At 44.4% G+C, this 25,210-nt stretch overlaps 1 protein-coding gene across 5 annotated transcripts in view; it reads right to left on the reverse strand.

Annotated features, from left to right (window-relative positions):
• Positions 1–25,210, reverse strand: part of LOC106608923 (collagen alpha-6(IV) chain) — a 193,578-nt gene that overhangs the window by 24,379 nt on the left and 143,989 nt on the right. For 2 of the 5 annotated variants that reach the window (XM_014207144.2, XM_014207142.2), the window contains exons 11-25: positions 21,680–21,721; positions 16,889–16,981; positions 16,002–16,055; positions 13,808–13,870; positions 13,471–13,515; positions 13,178–13,231; positions 12,845–12,914; positions 12,643–12,750; positions 12,327–12,476; positions 11,425–11,505; positions 10,475–10,573; positions 3,167–3,324; positions 2,730–2,912; positions 2,404–2,590; positions 384–425 (exon numbers count right to left, since the gene is read on the reverse strand). In XM_014207144.2, the coding sequence (XP_014062619.1) occupies positions 384–425; positions 2,404–2,590; positions 2,730–2,912; positions 3,167–3,324; positions 10,475–10,573; positions 11,425–11,505; positions 12,327–12,476; positions 12,643–12,750; positions 12,845–12,914; positions 13,178–13,231; positions 13,471–13,515; positions 13,808–13,870; positions 16,002–16,055; positions 16,889–16,981; positions 21,680–21,721 (1,429 nt within the window). Of the gene's footprint in view, positions 1–383; positions 426–2,403; positions 2,591–2,729; positions 2,913–3,166; positions 3,325–10,474; positions 10,574–11,424; positions 11,506–12,326; positions 12,477–12,642; positions 12,751–12,844; positions 12,915–13,177; positions 13,232–13,470; positions 13,516–13,807; positions 13,871–16,001; positions 16,056–16,888; positions 16,982–17,753; positions 17,844–21,679; positions 21,722–25,210 lie in introns of all 5 variants that reach the window. The other 3 variants (XM_014207143.2, XM_014207146.2, XM_014207145.2) reach the window with 3 other exon arrangements.

The raw sequence follows: 25,210 nt of genomic DNA on the forward strand, positions 1-25,210 counted from the left end.
GAGCCTCCATTGGTGACAGCATGAACAAATGATTGACATGTTGAGTAAATTACAATTCTGTCCATTGAAGAGTTCAGTTGCTCCTTTCTCTACCATTACAAGCTTTGAATGAGCACATGGGGTGTTTCATCCAAACAATAGCCACAGGATAATCTAGTGTCTCCTGAGCCACAGGTACACAGTACGTGGACAACTGTCTGCCATCCATTTTGGCACCAAAACGTTCCATAATAATGACATAAAAATGGAATCCTATTGACTTGGAACTCCCGGTGCCAAAATGGCTGCCATTGGAACTCTGGATCTTAAACAGAGTTGGGCTTAAAGACTATGTCTAGGGCTCTGGGGTTCTCTGTCAAGGGCAGTTCTCTTTAACTTCTCACCTCCCTCTGCGCCATTAACCCCCTCCTGCCCACAGCTGTCACCTGGTCAGACAAACATGCACAGGGTCAGAGTGATGGAAGGATGGAGATGGAGGGATGGATGGATGAAAAGAGAGAGAGAGAGAAAAAAATATAAAGTGTGAGTCAGAGAGGGAGAGAGAGAGAAGAGAGAGAGAGAGAGGGAGAGAGAGAGGAGATAGGAAAGAGAGGGAGAGTGGAAGAGAGATAGGGAGAGTGGAAGAGAGAGAGAGGAAGAGAGAGTGGAAGAGAGAGAGCGAGGAAGAGAGAGAAGAAGAGAGAGAGGGATGTACTAGTGAAAGAGAGAGGGAGAGAGAGGGAGAGAGAGAGGGAGAGAGGAAGCGAGAGAGGAAGAGAGATTGAAGAGAGAGAGAGCGGGGGGGATACAGGGAGGACAGGACGGCAGAGGACAAGCCAATCAAGGTCATTCAGGTCATTTGCATACAGTCACGCAAATCAATGCATAAGCCAGTTAAAAATCATTCAAACAAACAAACAGCAAATCAGAGGTCAGAGATTCAGCATTCAGTTCAGGCATAAGCAAAGTAAAAATCATTCTGAGATGGTTGGTCAAGGTTATTCTCTTCAGAAGAGGAGAAAGAGAGGGAGAGAGTGGCAAATATGAACAAAATGATAAAGATATCTTAATAGCTTAGTCGGCAAAAGAAAGGTCTCATCATGTGTTTGCCATCTTTCGTTTTGCAACCTTTCCTCATTCTCTCTCTCTCTTCAAAGAAGAATAACGTATCGTATTAAAAAGATAAATGAATCCGTTTTAGCATTAGCATTATTGTATCAGAAAACGTAGGCAACAGTCACACACACTTTCAGTCATATGAGTGGCAAAATGCTGTTGGGTTTTGTGTCGTTCAATCTCAGAGAAGACTTAGCTAGCTAGCCTAAAGTCCATTGCAGTTAAAACAATTTTTTAATTACAAGTAAGGTGTCCATATTAGGACAGCCTCCGTGTTATCAGGAGTTGTCAGTCTCCTGTATACTTACTCTAAATGATCATTACGTTAACATCCATTAACTTGTATTAATTATTTTTAAACATCCATTTCTTTCTCCTCTGAGATTGAACAATCACAGTTCAGTAGTAGCCATTATTGTGCAATCACAGCAAATTAATTATTGTCGATCTGTGTGAATTGATGAAGCAGCTATACTCGTAGACAAAAAGAGCTTCTGCCCCCATAGGTGAACCCTTTGAAGAACCCTTTTTGGTTCCAGGTAGAACCATTTTGGGTTCCATGTAGGACCCTTTTCACAGAGGGTTCTACACGAAACCCAAAAGGGTTCTATGTGGAACCAAAAAGGGTTCTCCCTGGAACCAAAAAGAGTTCTGGTACGGGGACAGCCGAAGAACCCTTTTGGAACCCTTTTTTCTAACAGTGTACTGTAGCTAAAGGCCGAGGTAGGTTGGCTAGAGAAGATATAAGCGCATTAATGACGGCCTTTAATTGACCAATCAACTGCCTGCAAGGGAATGAATGAAGAGAGGAAAACCTTGAAGACGTAGCAAGCTGCATGGGCTGCTTTAGCAACAACCTTACTACTGCTATTGTATTGTTCTGTATGCCCCAATTGTACGTATTTTCTTTGGTGTGTCTGTAGCTAATGAAGGGCTGTGGTACTTAGGATGCATTTAGACGAGCAGCCCAATTCCGATATTTTGACCAATCACATCCCATCTTTTCACATCAAACTCTTTTTCAGAGCTGATGTGATTGGTCAAGATCAGAATTGGGCTCCCTGTCTAAACGCAGCCTTAGTTACTGAAATACTTTGTGTTGTTCGCACAATGGGAAGCAAGTGGGATTCTCAAAGTTGTTCTTTTAGACAGTTTGCTTGGCCTACGTGTAGTTCTCCTGTGGAGAGAATAGGATAAGTATACACACTTTCACATCTCTCTCTCTCTCTCTCTCTCTCTCTCTCTCTCTCTCTCTCACTCTCTCACACTCTCTCTCTCTCCACGGCCTCCTTGTTGGGTGGCACTTACCTGGCGGGCCAGGTAAACCAGGTTGCCCTGGTAACCCGGTGAAGCCCGGGTCGCCTGGCAACCCGCGGGTACCAGCGGTACCCTCGTAGCCAATCCCGTTCTCTCCTGGTTCACCCGTGCGACCTTTGGCCCCCGAGAACCCTGGGAAACCTCTCTCTCCGACGGTTCCGTAGCCATCGACATCAGCCTGGGGAGTGGACAGGAACAGGTCTATTACAATACACAGGACATGGCGTGTGTGGGTGTGTATCTATAAAGGTGTGTAAATGTGTGTGCCTGGGTACAGTACGTGCACGCGTGTATCTGTGTGTGTACATGTGACTCACAGGAGGCCCAGGCTGTCCAGGGAACCCAGGCAGTCCATCTCTCCCGGGTCGGCCCATGTCTCCAGGGGGGCCCTGAGGGCCCTGGGCCCCAAGTTCACCCTTGATCCCCCGGCTGAACGACGGGTAGAAGGAGGCACCCTTCTCTCCTTTACGCCCAAAGAAACCCCTCTCACCCGCACGACCCTGAGGGGAGAAGAAGAGGTGTTACCATCACATTCTGTAGTTTGTCGTCATACCTCAGATTTGTGAAACAGACCTAGTAATACATGTACACATTTAATATTTGATATGTGTACATTGAAACAAGGAGTGAGTAGACATAACCTGCTTCATTTTTAGAGTAAACTTACGTTTTAGCAGCATTATACTTCTACATATTTGGAGAAAATGCCCCAAAACACAAGTAAGCTTCAAACAGTCAAATCCTGATCACTTACAGGTGTTCCTGGTTGTCCTCCGAAACCGGGTATGCCAGGGTCTCCGCTCTCGCCTTTACGTCCGAACCCCCCAGGTCTTCCATCAGCCCCAGGAGCACCCGGTGGCCCCACCCCACCCGAGGTGCCTTCTCCCAGGCAGTTACAGTCACCCAGCTCCCCTGGACCACAGAGGAAAATGGAAGTAAGGTAAGGAGATTGAGATTAAGATACATAAAAGCTTTACTGTCCCAAAATTTGGCAATTTGATTTGCAGCTGTATAATAACCCAATACACCTGAGAGGTGTTGGGAAAGAACTGGGTACGAGAGTTATAGTGTAAAATGGATGTACAGATGTACGATGTGTGTTTTTTTTATTTGGTTTGATTCAACTTTTAATTATTCAGGGGAGCCCAATTGAGACCAGGGTCTCATTCACAACGGAGCCCTGAAAACAAACAACCCACAACATGATAATTCAATAAATCAATAAAGCAGCACAAATACAGTGAGGGGAAAAAGTATTTGATCCTCTGCTGATTTTGTACGTTTGCCCACTGACAAAGAAATGATCAGTCTATAATTTTAATGGTAGGTTTATTTGAACAGTTAGAGACAGAATAACAACAAAACAATCCAGGTCAAAATGTTATAAATTGATTTGCATCTTAATGAGGGAAATAAGTATTTGACCCCCTCTCAATCAGAAAGATCTCTGGCTCCCAGGTGTCTTTTATACAGGTAACGAGCTGAGATTAGGAGCACACTCTTAAAGGGAGTGCTCCTAATCTCAGCTTGTTACCTGTATAAAAGACACCTGTCCACAGAAGCAATCAATCAATCAGATTCCAAACTCTCCACCATGGCCAAGACCAAAGAGCTCTCCAAGGATGTCAGGGACAAGATTGTAGATCTACACAAGGCTGAAATGGGCTACAAGACCATCGCCAAGCAGCTTGGTGAGAAGGTGACAACAGTTGGTGCGATTATTCGCAAATAGAAGAAACACAAAAGAACTGTCAATCTCCCTCGGCCTGGGGCTCCATGCAAGATCTCACCTCGTGGAGTTGCAATGATCATGAGCACGGTGAGGAATCAGCCCAGAACTACACGGGAGGATCTTGTCAATGATCTCAAGGCAGCTGGGACCATAGTCACCAAGAAAACAATTGGTAACACACTACGCCGTGAAGAACTGAAATCCTGCAGCGCCTGCAAGATCCCCCTGCTCAAGAAAGCACATATACATGCCCGTCTGAAGTTTGCCAATGAACATCTGAATGATTCAGGGGACAAGTGTTGTGTTGTGGTCAGATGAGACCAAAATGGAGCTCTTTGGCATCAACTCAACTCGCCGTGTTTGGAGGAGGAGGAATGCTGCCTATGACCCCAGGAACACCATCCCCACCGTCAAACATGGAGGTGGAAACATTATGCTTTGGGGGTCTTTTTTTGCTAAGGGGACAGGACAACTTCACCGCATCAAAGGGACGATGGACGGGGCCATGTACTGTCAAATCTTGGGTGAGAACCTCCTCCTCTCAGCCAGGGCATTGAAAATGGGTCATGGATGGGTATTCCAGCATGACAATGACCCCAAACGCACGGCCAAGGTAACAAAGGAGTGGCTCAAGAAGAAGCACATGAAGGTCCTGGAGTGGCCTAGCCAGTCTCCAGACCTTAATCCCATAGAAAATCTGTGGAGGGAGCTGAAGGTGCGAGTTGCCAAACGTCAGCCTCGAAACCTTAATGACTTGGAGAAGATCTGCAAAGAGGAGTGGGACAAAATCCCTCCTGAGATGTGTGCAAACCTGGTGGCCAACTACAAGAAACGTCTGACCTCTGTGATTGCCAACAAGGGTTTTGCCACCAAGTACTAAGTCATGTTTTGCAGAGGGGTCAAATACTTATTTCCCTCATTAAAATGCAAATCATTTTATAACATTTTTGACATGCGTTTTTCTGGATTTTTTTGTTGTTATTCTGTCTCGCACTGTTTAAATAAACCTACCATTAAAATTATAGACTGATCATTCCTTTGTCAGTGGGCAAACGTACAAAATCAGCAGGGGATCAAATACTTTTTTCCCTCAATGTAAACTACAGGATACCTCAGATACACACTACATCTCAACAACCCAAATAAACCTCCACAATCATCCAAAACAGCTGCAAGTGAATTCAGCCCTCATCAGTGTTCCAAACTACCCTATCGGCACCAGGGATTCCAGATTTGACGGTTGTAAATGATTCCAAAACATGCAGAGACACAAGGGAGCACAAGATTTATCCAACCCTGTAAGCGGATTTGGTGCCCCGTATTTCTAGACTTTAACAGAGAAGTGAGATATGTTGGAAGTTAATGCAGAAGAGCTTCGTAAACAAAAAGGGAGAAGTGAAGTGATATAAGGGAATTAAGAACGGTTCAGCCGACCTTCTGATGAAGGAGGCAGTGATGAATATGAAACCTGTCACCTGTGATAAAGTGAAGTACGTTATGTCACACTGCATCTAAGGGTTTTAGAATAGTCGCTGCTACATTCTAGTAAATGGTGTCATCATAATCAAAACCTGGCAGGAAGGTTGCCTGTACAACTTGCTTCCTGCTGTTTAGTTAGAGGCATGGTCTATTCATTTGATTGATCATTTTTTAGTTTATAGTTTATAGAAGCTGTACCTTTAGGCTGCCATTCAATACATATATATTTGTTTAAAGAAATGCATAGAGTTTAATATAAATAATACATTCAGTATAAACAGGAAGAGAAAACCAAAAAGAAGTGGGCCTCCACACTCAACTTCCCATCCCATTTTCAACATGTTTCCATCCAAACCCCCCACTCCCGGAAACCATGTTTCACACCCCTTCCCACCAGTCACGCACCACCCCCCACGCCACACTCCCGCATCCCCTCCCGGCAACCAGAGAAAACCCTCCCCATACTACCCCCTTCCACGAGGGCCTGAAAGCAAATACAGTAAAAAATCTAAACATAGGTATATATACACACATCCTCCTAATATTGAGTTGCACCCCCCTTTGGCCTCAGAACAGTCTCAATTCATGGACTACAAGGCGTCGAAAGCATTCCAAAGGGATGCTGGCCCATGTTGACTCCAATATACACTGATTGAATTGGATTTAACAAGTGACATCAATAAGGGATCATAGCTTTCACCTGTATTCACCTGGTCAGTCTATGTCACAGAAAGAGCAGGTGTTCCTAATGATTTGTACACTGAGTGTACAAAATCAGTGGAGACGAAGGGGAGGAGATAGGTTAAAGAAGGACTTTTAAGCCTCGAGACAATTGAGACATGGATGTGTGCCATTCAGAGGGTGAATGGGCAAGACAAAAGTTTTAATTGCCTTTGAACGGGGTATGGTAGTAGGTGCCAGGCACACCGGCTTTAGTGTATCAAGAACTGCAATGCTGTTGGGTTTTCGCGCTCAACAGTTTCCCGTGTGTATCAAGAATGGTCCACCACCCAAAGGACATCCAGCCAACGTGACACAACTGTGGGAAGCATTGGAGTCAACATGGGCCAGCATCCCTGTGGATCACTTTCGACACCTTGTAGTCCATGAATTGAGGCTGTTCTGAGGGCAAAGGGGGGTGCAACTCAATATTAGGAAGGTGTTCCTAATGCTTTGTGCACTTAGTGTATATTGTTTGTATGTATGTGTTGGGCTTTATGGATTGTTTATTTGTATGTGTTGGGCTATAGCCGAGTCTACACCTGGACTTCCTCACTTCCCTGATTATTCCCCCTTTATCTAGAACTCCGTTGTTATCACCCATCAGGCAGTATGGTTTCTGTGTTCATGTTCAGATGCTACTTTTGTTCATGTATTCACTCTGTTTGTTCCTATTAAACTCAGACTGCACCTGCTTCCTGAGTCCCTGCCTCTTTGTTACAGCCAGCAGTAATCGTCTATGATTAATTGAGAGATTCAAGGCGCTATCCTCGTTAAGTAACATAACAGATGCAAAGCATTAGATGTTTTTATTCATGTACTTTAATATTCATTTTGTAACTTTCTCAAAAGCATTTAACTGCAGGTCAGTGGAGGAATATGGAGGAATATGTCTAGCTTATTTAGGGGACAGTTGGGATCAATCTCATTGTAAAAGGTTTCCTTGATGTTAAATACAGTATGTGATCAAACTTTAAATGTATAAGTTAACGGTTCGAATTACGGGATGCTAAGGTCATATTTTTCCATATCCTGTTCCAGTTAAAGGTTTGTTCAGATCCAATTAGACCTGTGGACCATATTTTTTAAACGGCTAGCTCAGAATATGAGCTTTCCAAAAGGTTGTATTTTATATTGAGGTGGCAGGTAGCCTAGTGGTTAGAGTGTTGGGCCAGTAACTGAAAGGTTGCTACATTGAATCCCCGAGCTGACAAGGTAAAAATCTGTCGTTCTGCCCCTGAACAAGGCAGTTAACCCACTGTTCCTAGGCCGTCATTGTAAATAAGAATTTGTTCTTAACTGACTTGCCTAGTTAAATAAATAAACAAAATAGAGATCAGTCCTTTCGGGAGCCCAGATAATATATTTATAAATCCCATCATTAAATGGTTCGGTAGTTGGGTTTCCCGAAGGAACTCCATAGGCCAGCTTAACGAATTTGCCTGATAATGTGTAGGCATCTTTCAAATCTTGGAATGTTCTCAAACCACTACTGTCTATGATATCTGCAAGGGTGTGGATTCCACATTTGGACCATGGTGCGGGGCAAAAGGCCACCCTCCAGCCAGATCACAAGGCGTTATTGTGAAATATTGGAATATGGGCATGCCATTTTCATTCCCAGTTACATTGTTATTACATTTTCTGCCAAATAAAAATTGTGTGAGAAATAATAGGTTAAAAACATAGTTTACATTGCTTAAGGGATATATCAGTGAAGACCAACTCTTCCAGTGCAATAGGAGACACTATACTCGGCCTTGTCTCAGGATGGTAAGTTGGTGGTTGGACATATCCCTCTAGTGGTGTGGGGGCTGTGCTTTGGCAGCCCCCACACCACTAGTTTGGCCCTGTCCAAACCTGTTTGGCCCTGTCCGGGGGTATCATCGGATGGGGCCACAGTGTCTCCTGACCCCTCCTGTCTCAGCCTCCAGTATTTATGCTGCAGTAGTTTATGTGTCGGGGGGCTAGGGTCAGTCTGTTACATCTGGAGTATTTCTCTTGTCTTATCCGGTGTCCTGTGTGAATTTAAATATGCTCTCCCTAATTCTCTCTTTCTCTCCTTTCTTTCTCTCTCTCGGAGGACCTGAGCCCTAGGACCATGCCTCAGGACTACCTGGCATGACTCCTTGCTGTCCCCAGTCCACCTGGCCGTGCTGCTGCTCCAGTTTCAACTGTTCTGCCTGCGGCAATGGAACCCTGACCTGTTCACCGGACGTGCTACCTGTCCCAGACCTGCTGTTTTCAACTCTCTAGAGACAGCAGGAGCGGTAGAGATACTCTCAAAAATCGGCTATGAAAAAGCCAACTGACACTTACTTTTGAGTTGCTGACTTGTTGCACCCTCGACAACTACTATGATTATTATTATTTGACCATGCTGATCGTTTATGAACATTTGAACATCTTGGCCATGTTCTGTTATAATCTCCACCCGGCACAGCCAGAAGAGGACTGGCCACCCCTCATAGCCTGGTTCCTCTCTAGGTTTCTTCCTAGGTTTTGGCCTTTCAAGGGAGTTTTTCCTAGCCACCGTGCTTCTATACCTGCATTGCTTGCTGTTTGGGGTTTTAGGCTGGGTTTCTGTACAGCACTTTGAGATATCAGCTGATGTAAGAAGGGCTATATAAATACATTTGATTTGATTTAATATTTCTCTCTATACTCAGGCAGGGGGCAGAAGAACGATCTCTAAACCAATTTAGGATGTGACCAAATGCTAGTGGCTGGAAATACAATTTAACGTTTGGTACGGATAGTCCTCCTTCATCTTTCCCTCTCTGCAAGTTTGTTTATTTGACCATGCCATACACATTTTGAAAACCGCACAATGGATTTGATCCCAGTAGCCAGAAGGGGGAGACAAGGGAAGCATTGAAGTACAGAAATTCAGCCGTGGCAATATACTCATTTTGACAATAGATATTTGGCCAGTTAAAGCAACTGGGATATTAGTCTAGTGATTGGGATTGCATAAGTAGAGATGAAGTCCCTCACCGGGGTCTTGAGAGCCAGTAGGGCAGATTTGGTTACATGTATTTTATAACTTAAGACAGAGCTGAATGTGCCTATGATCGACAGAGGGATTTTAGATACATTGTCTCGATGAAATAAAATATCTTCGGCGTATAATGAGATGACGTAATCCATAAAATTGAGAGATATTAGTGTCATTTTTTTCGAAGGTATGACCTATTTCAATTAAACTAGCTCATTGGTATTCTTTTTTTTAAACGTAACATTTTTGTAAATCCAAAAGGCCCACATATGCCATTCAATGCATACACGTGAAACCTATCTGAAATATTTCTAAGAGAATTCGAAAACATCATACATTTTAGTTGCTCCCGCGTCAAGTACCAACTTTAAATCAATAAGGGCTTTCTGCAAGGCAACAAACTCAGATTGCAGCTCTAACGTAGCCTGGTCAGCAGTAGGGGCAATAGTGTACATAACAGCGTCATCTGCATACAGATGAATGTTACAGGTTTTTGCAGATAGACCAATATTATTTATATAACTAGCAAAAAGGACAGGTCGCAAAATCGACCCCCTGCGGGACACCTTTAGTAATATCGAGGTCATTTTGACTTGACACCATCAGAAAGCACACAGAATCAAAGGCCTTGGATAGGTCTAGAAATATGGCAGCGCGGTGATTCCTAGGACCTAAGCAATTGAACACGTTATTTAAGACAAGCTCAGCTGCTGAAACGGTGCTGTGTCCAGGTCTAAAACCAGACTGGTGCACATTAAGAATATCATTTGAAGTAAAAAAAAAAAGAAGATCTTAGCTGAGAGTTTTCCAGTGATTCTAATATTTTTGCAAGGCAAGATAGGCTACGAATTGGCCGGTAGTCATCTAGGTCCGAAGGATCCCCACCTACGTGAAGGAGGAGGACATGCGCAGCCTTCCAGATATTAGGGATAGCACCAGAAGCAATTGTTAAATAAAACACGTGGGTCAAAGATTCTACAACCAGGGGGGCAGAAAGCTGCAGTAGAAAGAGATCCAGCAAATCAGCCCCAGTGGATTTGTTTTATTTTTTACATACATTTTGTTTTTGTTGTGCGTAATGTGTGTGTGTGTGTGTGTGTGTGTGTGTGTCTGTGTGTGCATGTGTATCCTACCTTTGGGTCCCTTATAGCCACTGGCTCCAGGTGGTCCCTGGGCTCCTGGTCGTCCTGGCGTTCCTGGTAGATCGCCGAACAAGTCGGTTTGGATGTTGGCTACAACAAACACACACACACACACACACACACACACACACACACACACACAATGATGATTCGACTAGTTTTACAGAGTAGTAGAAGTATTGGTACAAAGAACACTTACACCACTGTGGTATTTCACACACACACACACACACACACACACACACACACACACACACACACACACACACACACACACACACACACACACACACACACACACACACACACACTTGACCTCTAACTTAGAAACTCTGTTACTTTGGTCTGTTAGTTAGCTCATATGGAATAGGAAAGGTTGGTCAGTCTTTGGACAAAACAAACTTGTTTTGTCTCTGTGCATCGCATCTGCCTGTGTTAGAATGTTTGTAGCGAGCAGGGAAACATAGCAGGAAAGTATGAAACATTTACCCATTGTTGTTCATCCTCAGAGACACCTAGTGGCCAGATGTGAGAAAGCACATTGGATTTGAGCAACCACTCTTCCCAGCCACACTTGCATGTGCTAGTAAAGAGTGTCCTGACCACAGGTGGTTGGATGCAACTTCATTGGGGAGAACGGGCTGGCGGTCATAGCTGGAGGGGAATGAGGGGAATGGTATCAAATGCATCAAACACATGGCTATCATGCGTTTGATGCCATTCCATTCGCTCCGTTCCAGCCATTATTATGAGCCGTCCTCCCCTCAACAGCCTCCACTGGTCCTGACGGTTAGTTTAGATCAGAACCATGCGTATACATGTAGTTGTATACCTATGGCTCAGGTTTGGAAATTTAATATAGTTGCGGTATTATTTTTGTTTTGGTGGTCTGAATATTGCCATGGTAACAGCAATATCCCCACTCTGGTGGCAGGGACTACCTTCTGGTATGCTAACTTCCAGTGTTTGGCCCTTGGGCCCCATAGTGACGACCAGACAGGGGCCGCTGGACGAGTCTTCATCTCCAGAAGGACAGCACAGGACACACAGTCAGTTACATCCCTCTCTTTGTATCTTTGTTTCTTCATTTATTCCTTTGTCTTTAACTCAATCTGTCTTTAACTCAGATGTTTTATTTTTAGTATTTCTTTATTTTTTTACCCCTTTTTCTCCCCAATTGGTAGTTACTGTCTTGTCCCATCGCTGCAACTCCCGTACGGACTCGGGAGAGGCGAAGGTCGAGAGCCGTGCGTCCTCCGAAACACGACCCGCCAAGCAGCACTGCTTCCTTGACACAATGCCCGCTTTACCCGGGAAGCCAGCCGCACCAATGTGTCGGAGGAAACACGTACACCTGGCGACCGTGTCAGCGTGCATGCTCCAAACCCTCCCCTAACCCGGACGACGCTGGGCCATTTGTGCGTCGCCTCATGCGTCTCCCGGTCGCAGCCGGCTGCGCCATAGCCTGGTATCGAACCAGGATCTGTAGTGACACAGCTAGCACTGTGCCTTAGAGCACTGCGCCACTCGGGAGGCCACCTCAATCTGTCTTTAACTCAATCTGTCTTTAAACTCAACCTCTCTTCTCGCATTCTCTCACTCCTTGTCTTTCCACTCTCTTTGTCTCTCTCATCTTTCTCACTTGAAACAAATATACTTTTTCTCTCCCTTTCTCTCTCTTTCGCCAATAACACTTCTATTGAAATGAATAAAAAGTTCGACAAAAAAACTGGAAGCTAACAGTCACTCAGTACCTCAAACTGTTATTATCCCTAAAAAGCTCCATCCCTCATCCGTCCCGCATGAGACATGACGGATATGATTATGCTGTTGCGTAACATACCAGATCTGCCTGGTGGTCCGGGTGGTCCAGGGGCTCCTGGTAAACCTTGTCCTCCTGGTTGGCCCTCAGGACCATAGCTCTGTCTGCCTGGGTTACCCCTCTCTCCCTTAGGCCCCAGTGTACCAGGGAACCCTGGGCTGCCTCCGCGACCTGGGAGAGGGTTGAGAGAGGAGAGACGAGGAGATGAGTGGGAGAGAGGAGGGGAAAGGAGAGGGTGCCTGTATGCATGCGTGTGCCTGCGTGCGTGTATGCATTTGTGTGTGTGTGTGCTGTGTGCGCGTGTCTGCATGCATGTGTATGTGTGTCTCAGTGTTACCATCGCTGAAGGAGTCGCCTGGTCGTCCTGGTTGTCCTGGAAACCCCGGAGCTCCCGCGTCCCCTGGTTGACCAGGGAGGCCGTCGATACCGTTGTCACCTGGTGCTCCTGCAACCAATCAGAGGACAGGTGGTCAACAGAGGGGATTGTGGGTATCATGCTTTTTCATGATACATAACATGTTTGTGTGTGTGTGTGTTACCTTGAACAGACATCCCTTGTGCGTCAGTGTAGATTGGGGGTCCGGGAGGCCCCTGTTCTCCCTGGTCACCCTAAAAACAAACAGATGAAAAGAACATGTATTTACTTCAGCACCCCCTACTGGCAGACTGGAGCCTTGCAACACAAACCCTCAGAACAAGATGATGCAATTCTGATCTTTATCCACAAATGATTGGTCCTTTGACCAATCAGATCTGCTCTTCCACCAAAAATTGGGCAAAAGATCAGAATTGTGTAAATACAGCCAATATTACATGATATTCAATTTGTATGAAATACACAGTAATTGATTAATTTCAGAAAAATTGATTACCTTAGGTCCTCTGTAGCCTGGTTGGCCGGGGAACCCTGGACTTCCTGTGAATCCCTTTGTGGGAAAGAGATTAATTGGCTCATTAATCTGTTTATAAATCAATTCATTATTTGATTTAAGTGTGTGTGTGTGTGTGTGTGTGTGTGTGTGTGTGTGTGTGTGTGTGTGTGTGTGTGTGTGTGTGTGTGTGTGTGTGTGTGCCTCTCTCTTGTCTCTCGTTTTGCCTCTGGCTGTGCGTGATAGAGCCAAACAGGTCAACTCTCGGTGTGTGTGTGTGTGTGTGTGTGTCCTACCTGTCTTCCTGGAGATCCGGGAGGCCCGTTAAAACCAGGAGGACCCTGCCAAGAGAGAAACAAGAAGGCCGCCGGAGAATAGTTTAGAATCAGAGAGAAGAATCCCAATCAACACAACACACTGGGTGTATACCAATATTATCTATTTTGTTCACTACTTCCTACAAATTTAAAAGCATCCTATTAGTAGGCGTATGGACTAGTATGGGTTTCCACCATATGTATCATACCAGTCATTCCTTTCAAATCAGTGAAGGGAAGTGAACAAGTGCACACTTTGGGAGGAAGGAGAGATAATTGGGACATTATCAGACGTAGAAGGAGGGGAGGAGCTTACCCGTCCCCCTGGATACCCCAAAATTCCACTCTCTCCCACCTCGCCAGGAAAGCCGAAAGGACCCTGGCAACAGACGTATGGGTCAAACATTTACAACATACTTACTGCTTGCTAAATGACATACTATTGCCTATGTACTCCACTACTTTGTAGGGGCAATCTGCAGTTCAAACGATAACAAAGCAGTCATCCCGCCACTGATTTGGTAAATAGCTGAGGGATGGACCTGGAGAAATGTAAAAATCATAGAGCTATAGATGCAAATACTGGCCATCCATGATATCAAAAGTATAGTTTTAACCGTGTTTTGAGGCTATACAGTGGTTGTTTAGAATTGCATTGTTTACAAACAAAGGAGTAAAACAAGCTTATATTTTGAGTTTTGATGGGTTAAGACAATTTATCTAAATTCATGTAGCATTTATAAGTTATATTATTCAAGAATCAATGGGTATATAAACTCAGAGAAAAAAAGAAAAGTCCTCTCACTGTCAACTGCGTTGATTTTCAGCAAACTTAACATGTGTAAATATTTGTATGAACATAAGATTCAACAACTGAGACATAAACTGAACAAGTTCAGCAGACATGTGACTAACAGAAATGGAATAATGTGTCCCTGAACAAAGGGGGGGTCAAAATCAAAAGTAACTGTGAGTATCTGGTGTGGCCACCAGCTACATTAAGTACTGCAGTGCATCTCCTCCTCATGGACTGCACCAGATTTGCCAGTTCTTGCTGTGAGATGTTACCCCACTCTTCCACCAAGGCACCTGCAAGTTCCCAGACATTTCTGGGGGGAATGGCCCTAGCCCTCACCCTCCGATCCAACAGGTCCCAGACGTGCTCAATAGGATTGAGATCTGGGCTCTTCGCTGGCCATGGTAGAACACTGACATTCCTGTCTTGCAGGAAATCACGCACAGAACGAGCAGTATGGCTGGTGGCATTGTCATGCTAGAGGGTCATGTCAGGATGAGCCTGCAGGAAGGGTACCACATGAGGGAGGAGGATGTCTTCCCTGTAACGCACAGCGTTGAGATTGCCTGCAATGACAACAAGCTCAGTCTGATGATGCTGTGACACACCGCCCCAGACCATGACGGACACTCAACCTCCAAATCTATCCCGCTCCAGAGTACAGGCCTCGGTGTAACGCTCATTCCTTCGACGATAAACGCGAATCCAACCATCACCCCTGGTGAGACAAAACTGCGACTCGACAGAGAAGAGCGCTTTTTGCCAGTCCTGTCTGGTCCAGCGACGGTGGGTTTGTGCCCATAGGCGACATTATTGCCGGTGATGTCTGGTGAGGACCTGCCTTACAACAGGCCTACAAGCCCTCAGTCCAGCCTCTCTCAGCCTATTGCGGACAGTCTGAGCACTGATGGAGGGATTGTGCGTTCCTGGTGTAACTCGGGCAGTTGTTGTTGTCATTCTGTACCTGTCCCGCAGGTGTGGTGTTCGGATGTACCGATCCTGTGCAGGTGTTGTTACATGTGGTCTGCCACTGCGAGGACGATCAGCTGTCCGTCTTGTCTCCTGTAGCGCTGTCTTAGGCGTCTCGCAGTACGGACATTGCAATTTATTGCCCTGGACACATCTGCAGTCCTCATGCCTCCTTGCAGCATGCCCAAGGCACATTCACGCAGATGAGCAGGGACCCTGGACATCTTAATTTTTTGTTTTTCAGAGCCAGTAGAAAGGCCTCTTTAGTGTCCTAAGTTTTCATAATTGTGACATTAATTGCCTACCGTCTGTAAGCTGTTAGTGTCTTAACGACCGTTCCACAGGTGCATGTTCATTAATTGTTTATGGTTCATTGAACATCATGGGAAACAGTGTTTAAACCCTTTACAATGAAGATCTGTGAAGTTACTTTGATTTTTACGAATTATCTTTGAAAGACAGGGTCCTGAAAAAGGGACGTTTCTTTTTTTTCCTGAGTTTATCATAAATTTGAAGTCCAAAAATTGCTGTAGCAATGGCAGATTGCGCCTTTAAAGCTCTGGTCAAAAGTAGCGCACGATTAGGGAATAGGGTGCCATTTGGGACACGCGCACTGTTTGAAGCATTAACAGTGACAGTACATTCTCCATTTCAGTTGAAATAGCATTCTTTATGCTCTGCTGCAAATAGCTATTCAATTAAATACATCTTTATTGTCCCCAACAGACAAGACAGACACACTTACAGGTGGGCCGGGTCTACCAGTTGGTCCACGCACTCCTTTGTAACCCCCTTCCCCCTGAGAGAGAGACGGAAAGAAAGATGGAGCGAGAGAGAGAGAGAGAGAGATGGAGAGAGAAAGAGAGAGCAGGGAAGAGAAAAGCAAAAGGAAACGTTACAGAAACAAAATGGAAACCCCACAGTTGTCCTCACTGGAGGAAAGTCCATCATTCAGGAAAAAAATTATAATAGCATAAAAGCAACGAGGAGGCAAAAACAGGTTACACAACAGCAATGACTGATAAAAACTTTTCACTGCTAACGCTTAAGTCTTATGTTCACTTAGAAGAAGTGATACCAAAGCATCCGATTGACTGAGTACAGTAACATTAGTAAAGTCTCTCTGTAAACATGTGCATGACGCAAACAGTAGATATTCTTCACATTACAGTACTGACTGATATCTGCAGATTTCCGTTGCCTTTCAATATTACACTAATCCTGTTCTTTACTTTGTATTCTGTGTGCAACAACTGATATAAAAACATACAGTAAGAAAACAAACAACTCAATAATAACTGCAGTATCACATTGCGATGGGGTGGGGGTGCATAATGGGATAATGGAATGGGACACGGACACGGACACTGGGGGGAGGGAAGGGTGGGGGGTGTAGGCCGGGAGAGGGGATGGTTGGGGGGCGCGGGGGACTGTATGACACTCCAGGAGCCAGCCAGCGAGCCAGCTATAGGTGGGGTATAGTATCACCACCACCTTCCACCACCCACCCCCCACCACGGCTCGACTCCATGCCAGGATGGAGCAACCCGGCTGGGGGAGAGTGGGTCGGCTACCCAGGCCTCCTCTCTGGAGCCCTGGAGCTCTTGAACGTGTGTTTCTCTCATCACAAACCTTAGGTCCTTTGTCTCCTTTAGGAAAGCCCACAAACTCCACCACTCCATTGACCAAGGGCCTGCCTGGGTCTCCCTGCGGGCCCACATCGCCCTGGGTAACGGTAACCAAGGAAGAGAGAGTTTTTACATGGCAACACGATGGGGGTTGAGGGAGAGGAGGGTTGGAGGGGAGGAGGGAGGGGATTGGTTGGGTGGCGGCAACAGCAGTTGTTTTCAGGTAGATTTGGAGGGATAGGTTGGAGGGTCGGTCTAGAGAGAGGGGGGGTAGGGGTAGTTGGAGGGACGGACTGTGTGTGTGTGTGTGTGACCCTAGGAGGGGTGGTAGTGTAGGGGGTTGGTGGGGGGTTTCGGGCAAGGTAGAGTTTGGTGGCGGGAGGGAGGGGGGGGGTATGAAGGGCCGGTCAGTCACACAGTATACTATCCCTTCCCCTATTACGATACGTTTTTACATCCCACACTATCATTCCTTGTGTCATCCACAGCTAACAGTACAGTTGCTGATTATTTGCATCATACCTGCTTTGGAGAGCTTCCCAACCCCTGTGCTTTGTAATGCTACACCAGAAGCAGAATTACATTAGTTTGGCAAGATGGAGGCAAGTCAACATCGGGTTATCTGTCAACTTCAGGTTGTCTGTCATCAAAGAGTAGAGACACGTCAACTTCAACCCTCCATGGTATTTTGTAATACTACTTTCCATAATATATAATCAAGATGTTTTTGTGATTCTGTGTCTTAGACCAGCCTTTCGTCCCCTCTCTTCCCCCCTGCCTCAGTGTCTTCCTCCCCCTTCCTCCCCCGTCTCTCCTCCCTCTTTCTCACCCCTCCGGCGGGCTGGGACCACTGCTCCTGTCTGTGTTACCTTATCTCCTTTGTAGATAGTGGTAATAGGTGCGCCTACTAGCGGCTCGTCGCCGGGCACGCCTCGGGGTCCGGGCTGACCTGCGTCGCCCTGGTGATCCAGAGGACAACACATGTGAGTCAGTCATTATTAGCCAATCAGACGGGAGGATGAGGAGGTTGAAGGGTGCGGGAGGAATTTGGAGTTGGAAGGTTGAGAGCAAAGGGGGGTGTGGGGGGGGGGGGCGAGAGTTGGGAGATTGAGCGAGAGGGAGAAGATGGAGGAGAGGGAGAGGTGGCATTAAAGAGAGCCAGAAGAGAGAGGACCAGGGAGAGAGAGGTTGAAAAGGAGAGGGATGAAGAAGGAGAGGGATGGAGAGGGAGAAATAGGAAAAGAGGGAACGAGAGATAGAAGGAGAACACATTAAATAAAGAGATAGATAGGAAAGGTGATAAAATGAAATGAAGATTAAAAAAGACTGAGGAAAAGAGAAAGATAGAGAGACTCAAAGTGAGAGTGAGAAGTAGGGGATGAGATGGTGGGATTGCATAAGGGTCATTCCACCAATTCGGTCCCTTTTGAGAAGTGTAACTTGGTATAAAAGAAATTACTTCACCAAATAAATGGCACATGTTCACATTCATAAAAAACAAGTTTTCCCATCTCAAGAGGTTAAATAATAAAAAATGACTACAGTAAGTGCCTACACCACAACGACACCGTGGTGAAGAAAGCACGACAGCGACTCTTCAACCTCAGGATGCTGAAGAAATTTAGCCTGAACCCCAAGGGCCCTCACAGTGTTCTACAGGAGCACCATCGAGAGCATACTGTCAGGCTGCATCACAGCCTGGGGTATGGCAACTCCACCGCTGAGGACCACAAGGCACTACAGAGGGTGGTACGCTCAGCCGAACACGCCATTGGCTGCACAATGCATGCCCTCCATGACACCTACAACGCCAGGTGTCGCAGAAAAATCATCAGGGACCGCAGCAACCCGAACTGCGGCCTGTTCTCCCCGTTTCCATCACTAAGACATGGGCAGTATAGGAGCATCATGGCAAAAACTGTAAGACTGGCCAGTAGCTTCTACCCCCTGACCATCAGGCTGCTGAATAGCCACCACTAGTCAGGTACCTTCGTCCTGCATTGTTGGAGCTCGGAGCTCAAGAATCTAACTGTACCCTGTAATTACATCTGCAACACTGTAAATGTGACTATTAAAACTCTCTCATCTAATGTCATTTAAGTGCCAAATAAAGTAACAGGGTTGATCGAAACAGGGTTGACGATTTCATCTTAAATATGCCATGAATCCCTTTGTGCCACAGGGAATGGAAGTTTGATGTGTGGAACAGGGAGTGGCAATTGAATGCAAGCGTCACCATTTTTTATAGCAAGCCTTTATCCATCTTAAAAATAAGATGTATTTAATTATCCATGTGGTCGATACTAAAGGGCACTTCATTTAATATAACAGAATTGGTTCACAATTTCTACTTAAAATAGCAAAGGAACGCAAAATGCACCTATTTCGTTGGAACAACCCATAAATGAAGAAGGGGAGATAGGATTGGAGGAGTAAGAGAAAGTGTATGTGGGAGATTGATAAAGAGAGAACGGGAGAGAGAGAATTGAAGAGAAAGAGGGGGATCGATAAAGAGAGAAAGGGAGAGAGAGAGAGAGAGAGCTCTGGCCGACTTTATCTTTCTTCCGATACGTCACTGAGAAGAAAACAATTTAGAGAGCAATTTCCTCAGGCCAAAACAGAAAATGTATAATATAGAAAAAAATTTAATCAAAGGGATAAATAACTGACTTTATTAAAATGTTTGCTTATCATCATCTATCCCAAAGGCTTATCAGTGAATCTAGCTGTTCCTCTTTCAACACGACTTCCAATTAGTAGTTTGTTATTGTTTGTTTGTTTGTTTGTTTGTTTGTCTGTTGTTGGGGGGTTGAACAACAAGACACATGCAGGGAGGAGAAGGTGGCAAGATGGCGGATTTATCCATTGATGGATCGATGGTGAATGTTAGTGGGTCATTCATTCTCACTGGTGGTCAAATGCAACGGATACTGAATTCTGAGGCAAAACTCCCATGATGATCCAGCACCACCATGCCAAAATAAGGTCAAAGGAAAATAACGCAGCACAGGAAGCAGGAGCAAGTGATTCCAGCACCAATCACAGACCACGACACGCCCACCCACATGACAGCTCAGAGATCTTATTGGTGGAAATATAATACAATAAAGTGGATTTTATAGGCAGAATATAATACAACATATAATTCATATAACTAGTTGGGAATATAGATACAATATGCTATATGTTATTGTCTGTTTCTACCAACTAAAAGTAGTCTTAACACAGACGTAATAAAGATGCCATTTAGCAGATGCTTTTATCCAAAGCGACAGACAGTACATAACTTCTGTACTAAGACTACTTTTAGTAGAGTCCACAAATTATTGACCTTTATGAGGGTGATGAAAAGTTCTAGAATAATCTCTGAGCTGCCATCCAACAGTAAGGAAACATGTTATTTTAGTAATGCCACAGGACAACTATTCGTTCCTTCAATTATATATTAGATTGTGATCTTTTTCGTTTAGATTTGTAAGAGTTCAGATTTGTTAAGAGTTCAGATTCAGAATGAGAAACAAAATGGCCACCTCCATAGGGCTCTAGTGGTCCCAGTGGCAGTACTGTCATGCATTTATAAACACACCAGGGGTAAACTGTAAAATCATTGAAGACAAGATCATATTTTAAAAATAGAGATGGAACAAACCAGAGGAGGCTGGTGAGGGGAGGATGGCTCCTAATAATGACTGAAATGGAGTGAATGGAATGGTATCAAACACATGGAAACTATGTAATAATACCAATCTATTCTTTCCATTCCAGCCATTACAATGAGCCCATCCTCCCATGTCACCCACTCGCCACCCCTGATACTGGTGATATACTGAGGTAGATGTGTCAGTGGGAAAAAACAGAGAGAAGAGGGGGATGAGGGAGGAGGTCAGGAGAGATAGATGGAGGGAGTGTTGGGGCTAAAGGGTAATGTACTGTTGGGTGTACGTAAGGGCCAGGGGGGTGGGTGGAGATGGGAGGAGGTTGAATAGAGGGGAAGAGGATGTATCAAACCATCACCAAGAAAGATTGCATGGCATGCACACAGAGGTCAAAAAGACATCCTTCATCATGCATTTCAACCATCCTCAACACGCATGCACACAGAGGTCAAAAAGACATCCTTCATCATGTATTTCAACCATCCTCAACACGCATGCACACAGAGGTCAAAAAGTCATCCTTCATCATGCATTTCAACCATCCTCAACACGCATGCACAAATTGCAGGCGTGCACACACACACACACACACACACACACACACACACACACACACACACACACACACACACACACACACACACACACACACACACACACACACACACACACACACACACACACACACACACACACAGCTAGAATAACCTAAGCCGGCTGTTTTCAGTTTGATCTACAGTGAGGATAAAGTTGCCAGTCTCCCTCCCATTGGGAAAGACATATAGATACAAATGGGCTCTGGTCAAAAGTAATGCACTATATAAGAAAAACAGGGTGCCATTTGGGATGCAGATTATGTCATATTACACTCTTTCAACAGTCTAAAGCTATAATTTAGCTTTAGACTGATGTAATAAACTGATTAAATAAATCAATTACTTCTCAATATAGCTGAAATCCAATGAGTGATAAGAAGGGGTACAGGTATGGTTGGACGAGGTGGGGGGAAGTTGTGGTTGGGTCAGGTGAGCGAATAAGATGCTAAAGACCTAATAAACTGATATGATTAATCGATTACTAATCAATAAAATCGTTCATTAACATCTAATAATTAGTTGTGTTGTTTTGTTGGTGCGTACCTTGTCTCCTGGCTCCCCCTGAAACCCTAGACTGGGGCTCCCCTGGAAAACAAGAGTGGGTATTGCATTTGGACAACAACACATCACCCTACAATTGACAAGCATTGTAAAATTGTATGGATGTAACTATACTGAACAAAAATATAAACGCAACATGTAAAGTGTTGGTCACATGTTTCATGAGCTGAAATAAAAGTTCCCAGAAATGTTACATACGCACAAAAATCTTATTTCTCTCAAATGTTTTTGTTAACATCCCTGTTAGTGAGCATTTCTCCTTTGCCAATATAATCCATCCACCTGACAGGATTTGGCATATTAAGAAGCTGATTAAATAGCATAATCATTACACAGGTGCAACTTGTGCTGGGGACAATAAAAGGCCACTCTAAAATGTGCAGTTTTGTCACACAACACAATACCATGGATATCTCAAGTTTTGAGGGAGTGTGCAATTTGCATGCTTACTGCATGAATGTCCACCAGAGCTGTTGCCAGAGAATATCATTTTCATTTCATTTGAATGATTCAGAGGACAACTGGGTGAAAGTGTTGTGGTCAGATGAGACCAAATGGAGCTCTTTGGCATCAACTCAACTCGCCGTGTTTGGAGGAGGAGGAATGCTGCCTATGACCCCAAGAACACCATCCCCACCGTCAAACATGGAGGTGGAAACATTATGCTTTCGGGGTGTTTTTCTGCTAAGGGGACAGGACAACTTCACCGCATCAAAGGGATGATGGACGGGGCCATGTGCTGTCAAATCTTGGGTGAGTACCTCCTTCCCTCAGCCAGGGCATTGAAAATGGGTCGTGGATGGGTATTCCAGCATGACAATGACCCAAAACACACGGCCAAGGCAACAAAGGAGTGGTTCAAGAAGAAGCACATTAAGGTCCTGGAGTGGCCTAGCCAGTCTCCAGACCATAATCCCATAGAAAATCTGTGGAGGGAGCTGAAGGTTCGAGTTGCCAAACATCAGCCTCAAAACCTTAATGACTTGGAGAAAATCTGCAAAGAGGAGTGGAACAAAATCCCTCCTGAGATGTGTGCAAACCTGGTGGCCAACTACAAGAAACGTCTGACCTCTGTGATTGCCAACAAGGGTTTTGCCACCAAGTACTAAGTCATGTTTTGCAGAGGGGTCAAATACTTATTTCCCCTCATTAAAATGCAAATCATTTTATAACATTTTTGACATGCGGTTTTCTGATTTTTTGTTGTTGTTATTCTGTCTCTCACTGTTCAAATAAACCTACCATTAAAATTATAGACTGATCATTTCTTTGTCAGTGGGCAAACGCACAAAATCAGCAGGGGATCAAATACTTTTTTCCCTCACTGTAGATTAGGGCCTCATTTATTTATTTCATTGACCAATTTCCTTATATGAACTGTATATTCCTCATATGAAGTCAGCAAAATCGTTGAAATTGTTGCATGTCACTTTTATATTTTTGTTCAATATACAGTACCAGTCAAAAGTTTGCACACACCTACTCATTCAAGGGTTTCTTTATTTTAATATTTTCTACATTGTAGAATAATACTGAATACATAAAAACTATGAAATAACACATATGGAATCATGTAGTAACCCAAAAAGTGTTAATCAAATAAAAAAATATTTTATATTTGATATTCTTCAAAGTAGCCACCCTTTGCCTTGATGACAGCTTTGCTCACTCTTGGCATTCTCTCAACCAGCTTCATGACCTGGAATGCATTTCAATTAACAGGTGTGCCTTGTTAAAAGTAAATTTGTGAAATTTCTTTCCTTCTTAATGCATTTGAGCCAATCAGTTGTGTTGTGACAAGGTAGGCGTGGTATACAGAAGATAACCCTATTTGGTAAAATACCATGTCCATATTATGGCAAGAACAGCTCAAATAAGCATAGAGAAACGAAAGTCCATCATTACTTAAAGAAGGTCAGAAGGTCAGTCAATGCAGAACATTTCAAGAACTTTGAAACGTTCTTCAAGTGCAGTCGCAAACACCATCAAGCGCTATGATGAAACTGGCTCTCATGAGGACCGCCACAGGAAAGGAAGACCCAGAGTTACCTCTGCTGCAGAGGATAAGTTCATTAGAGTTAACTTCATCTCAGATTGTAGCCCAAATAAACGTTTCACAGAGTTCAAGTAACAGACAAATCTCAACATCAACTGTTCAGAGGAGACTGCGTGAATCAGACCTTCATTTTTTCTTTTTTTATTTCACCTTTATTTAACCAGGTAGGCTAGTTGAGAACAAGTTCTCATTTGCAACGGCGACCTGGCCAAGATAAAGCAAAGCAGTTCGACACATACAACAACACAGAGTTACACATGGAATAAACAAACATACAGTCAATAATACAGTAGAAAAAGTACAGCATGTGCAAATGAGGTAGGATAAGGGAGGTAAGGCAATAAATAGGCCATGGTGGCGAAGTAATTACAATATAGCAATTAAACACGGGAATGGTAGATGTGCAGAAGATGATTGTGCAAGTAGAGATACTGGTGGTGCAAAGGAGCAAGATAAATAAATAAATACAGTATGGGGATGAGGTAGTTGGATGGGCTATTTACAGATGGGCTATGTACAGGTGCAGTGATCTGTGAGCTGCTCTGACAGCTGGTCGAATTGCTGCAAAGAAACCACTACTAAAGGACACCAATAAGAAGAAGAGACTTGCTTGGGCCAAGAAACACGAGCAATGGACTTTAGACCTGTGGAAATCTGTCCTTTTTGGTTTGAGTCCAAATTTTTGATTTTTGGTTCCAACCGCCCTGTGTTTGTGAGACGCAGAGTAGGTGAACGGATGATCTCCGCATGTGTGGCTACCACCGTGAAGCATGGAGGAGGAGGTGTGATGATGCTTTGCTGGTCACACTGTCTGTGATTTTTTTAGAATTCAAGGCACACTTAACAAACATGGCTACCACAGCATTCTGCAGCGATACGCCATCCCATCTGGTTTGCGCTTAGAGGGACTATGATTTGTTTTTCAACAGGACAATGACTCAACACACCTCCAGGCTGTGTAAAGGTTATTTGACCAAGGAGAGTAATGAGTGCTGCATCAGATGACCTGGCCTCCACAATCACCCGACCTCAACCCACTTGAGATGGTTTGGGATGAGTTTGACCGCAGAGTGAAGGAAAAGCAGCCAACAAGTGCTCAGCATATGTGGGAACTCCTTCAAAACTGTTGGAAAAGCATTCCAGGTGAAGCTGGCTGAGAGAATGCCAAGAGTGTGCAAAGTTGTCATCAAATCTGTCAAGGGTGGCTACTTTGAAGAATCTATAATATGCAATATATTTTGATTCGTTTAACACTTTTTTGGTTACTACATGATTCCTTATGGGTTATTTAATAGTGTTGATGTCTTCACTACTATTCTACAATGTAGAAAATAGTAAAAATAAAGCAAAACCCTTAAATGAGTAGATGTGTCCAAACTTTATAGTCATTATAACAGTCTCCATATAAGTCACCAGTAACAAAAGTCCCCAATATGGACTGAATATACATAGCATCT

The sequence above is a fragment of the Salmo salar genome, chromosome ssa07 (assembly GCF_905237065.1).
Source record: "Salmo salar chromosome ssa07, Ssal_v3.1, whole genome shotgun sequence".
Classification (NCBI taxonomy): domain Eukaryota; kingdom Metazoa; phylum Chordata; class Actinopteri; order Salmoniformes; family Salmonidae; genus Salmo; species Salmo salar.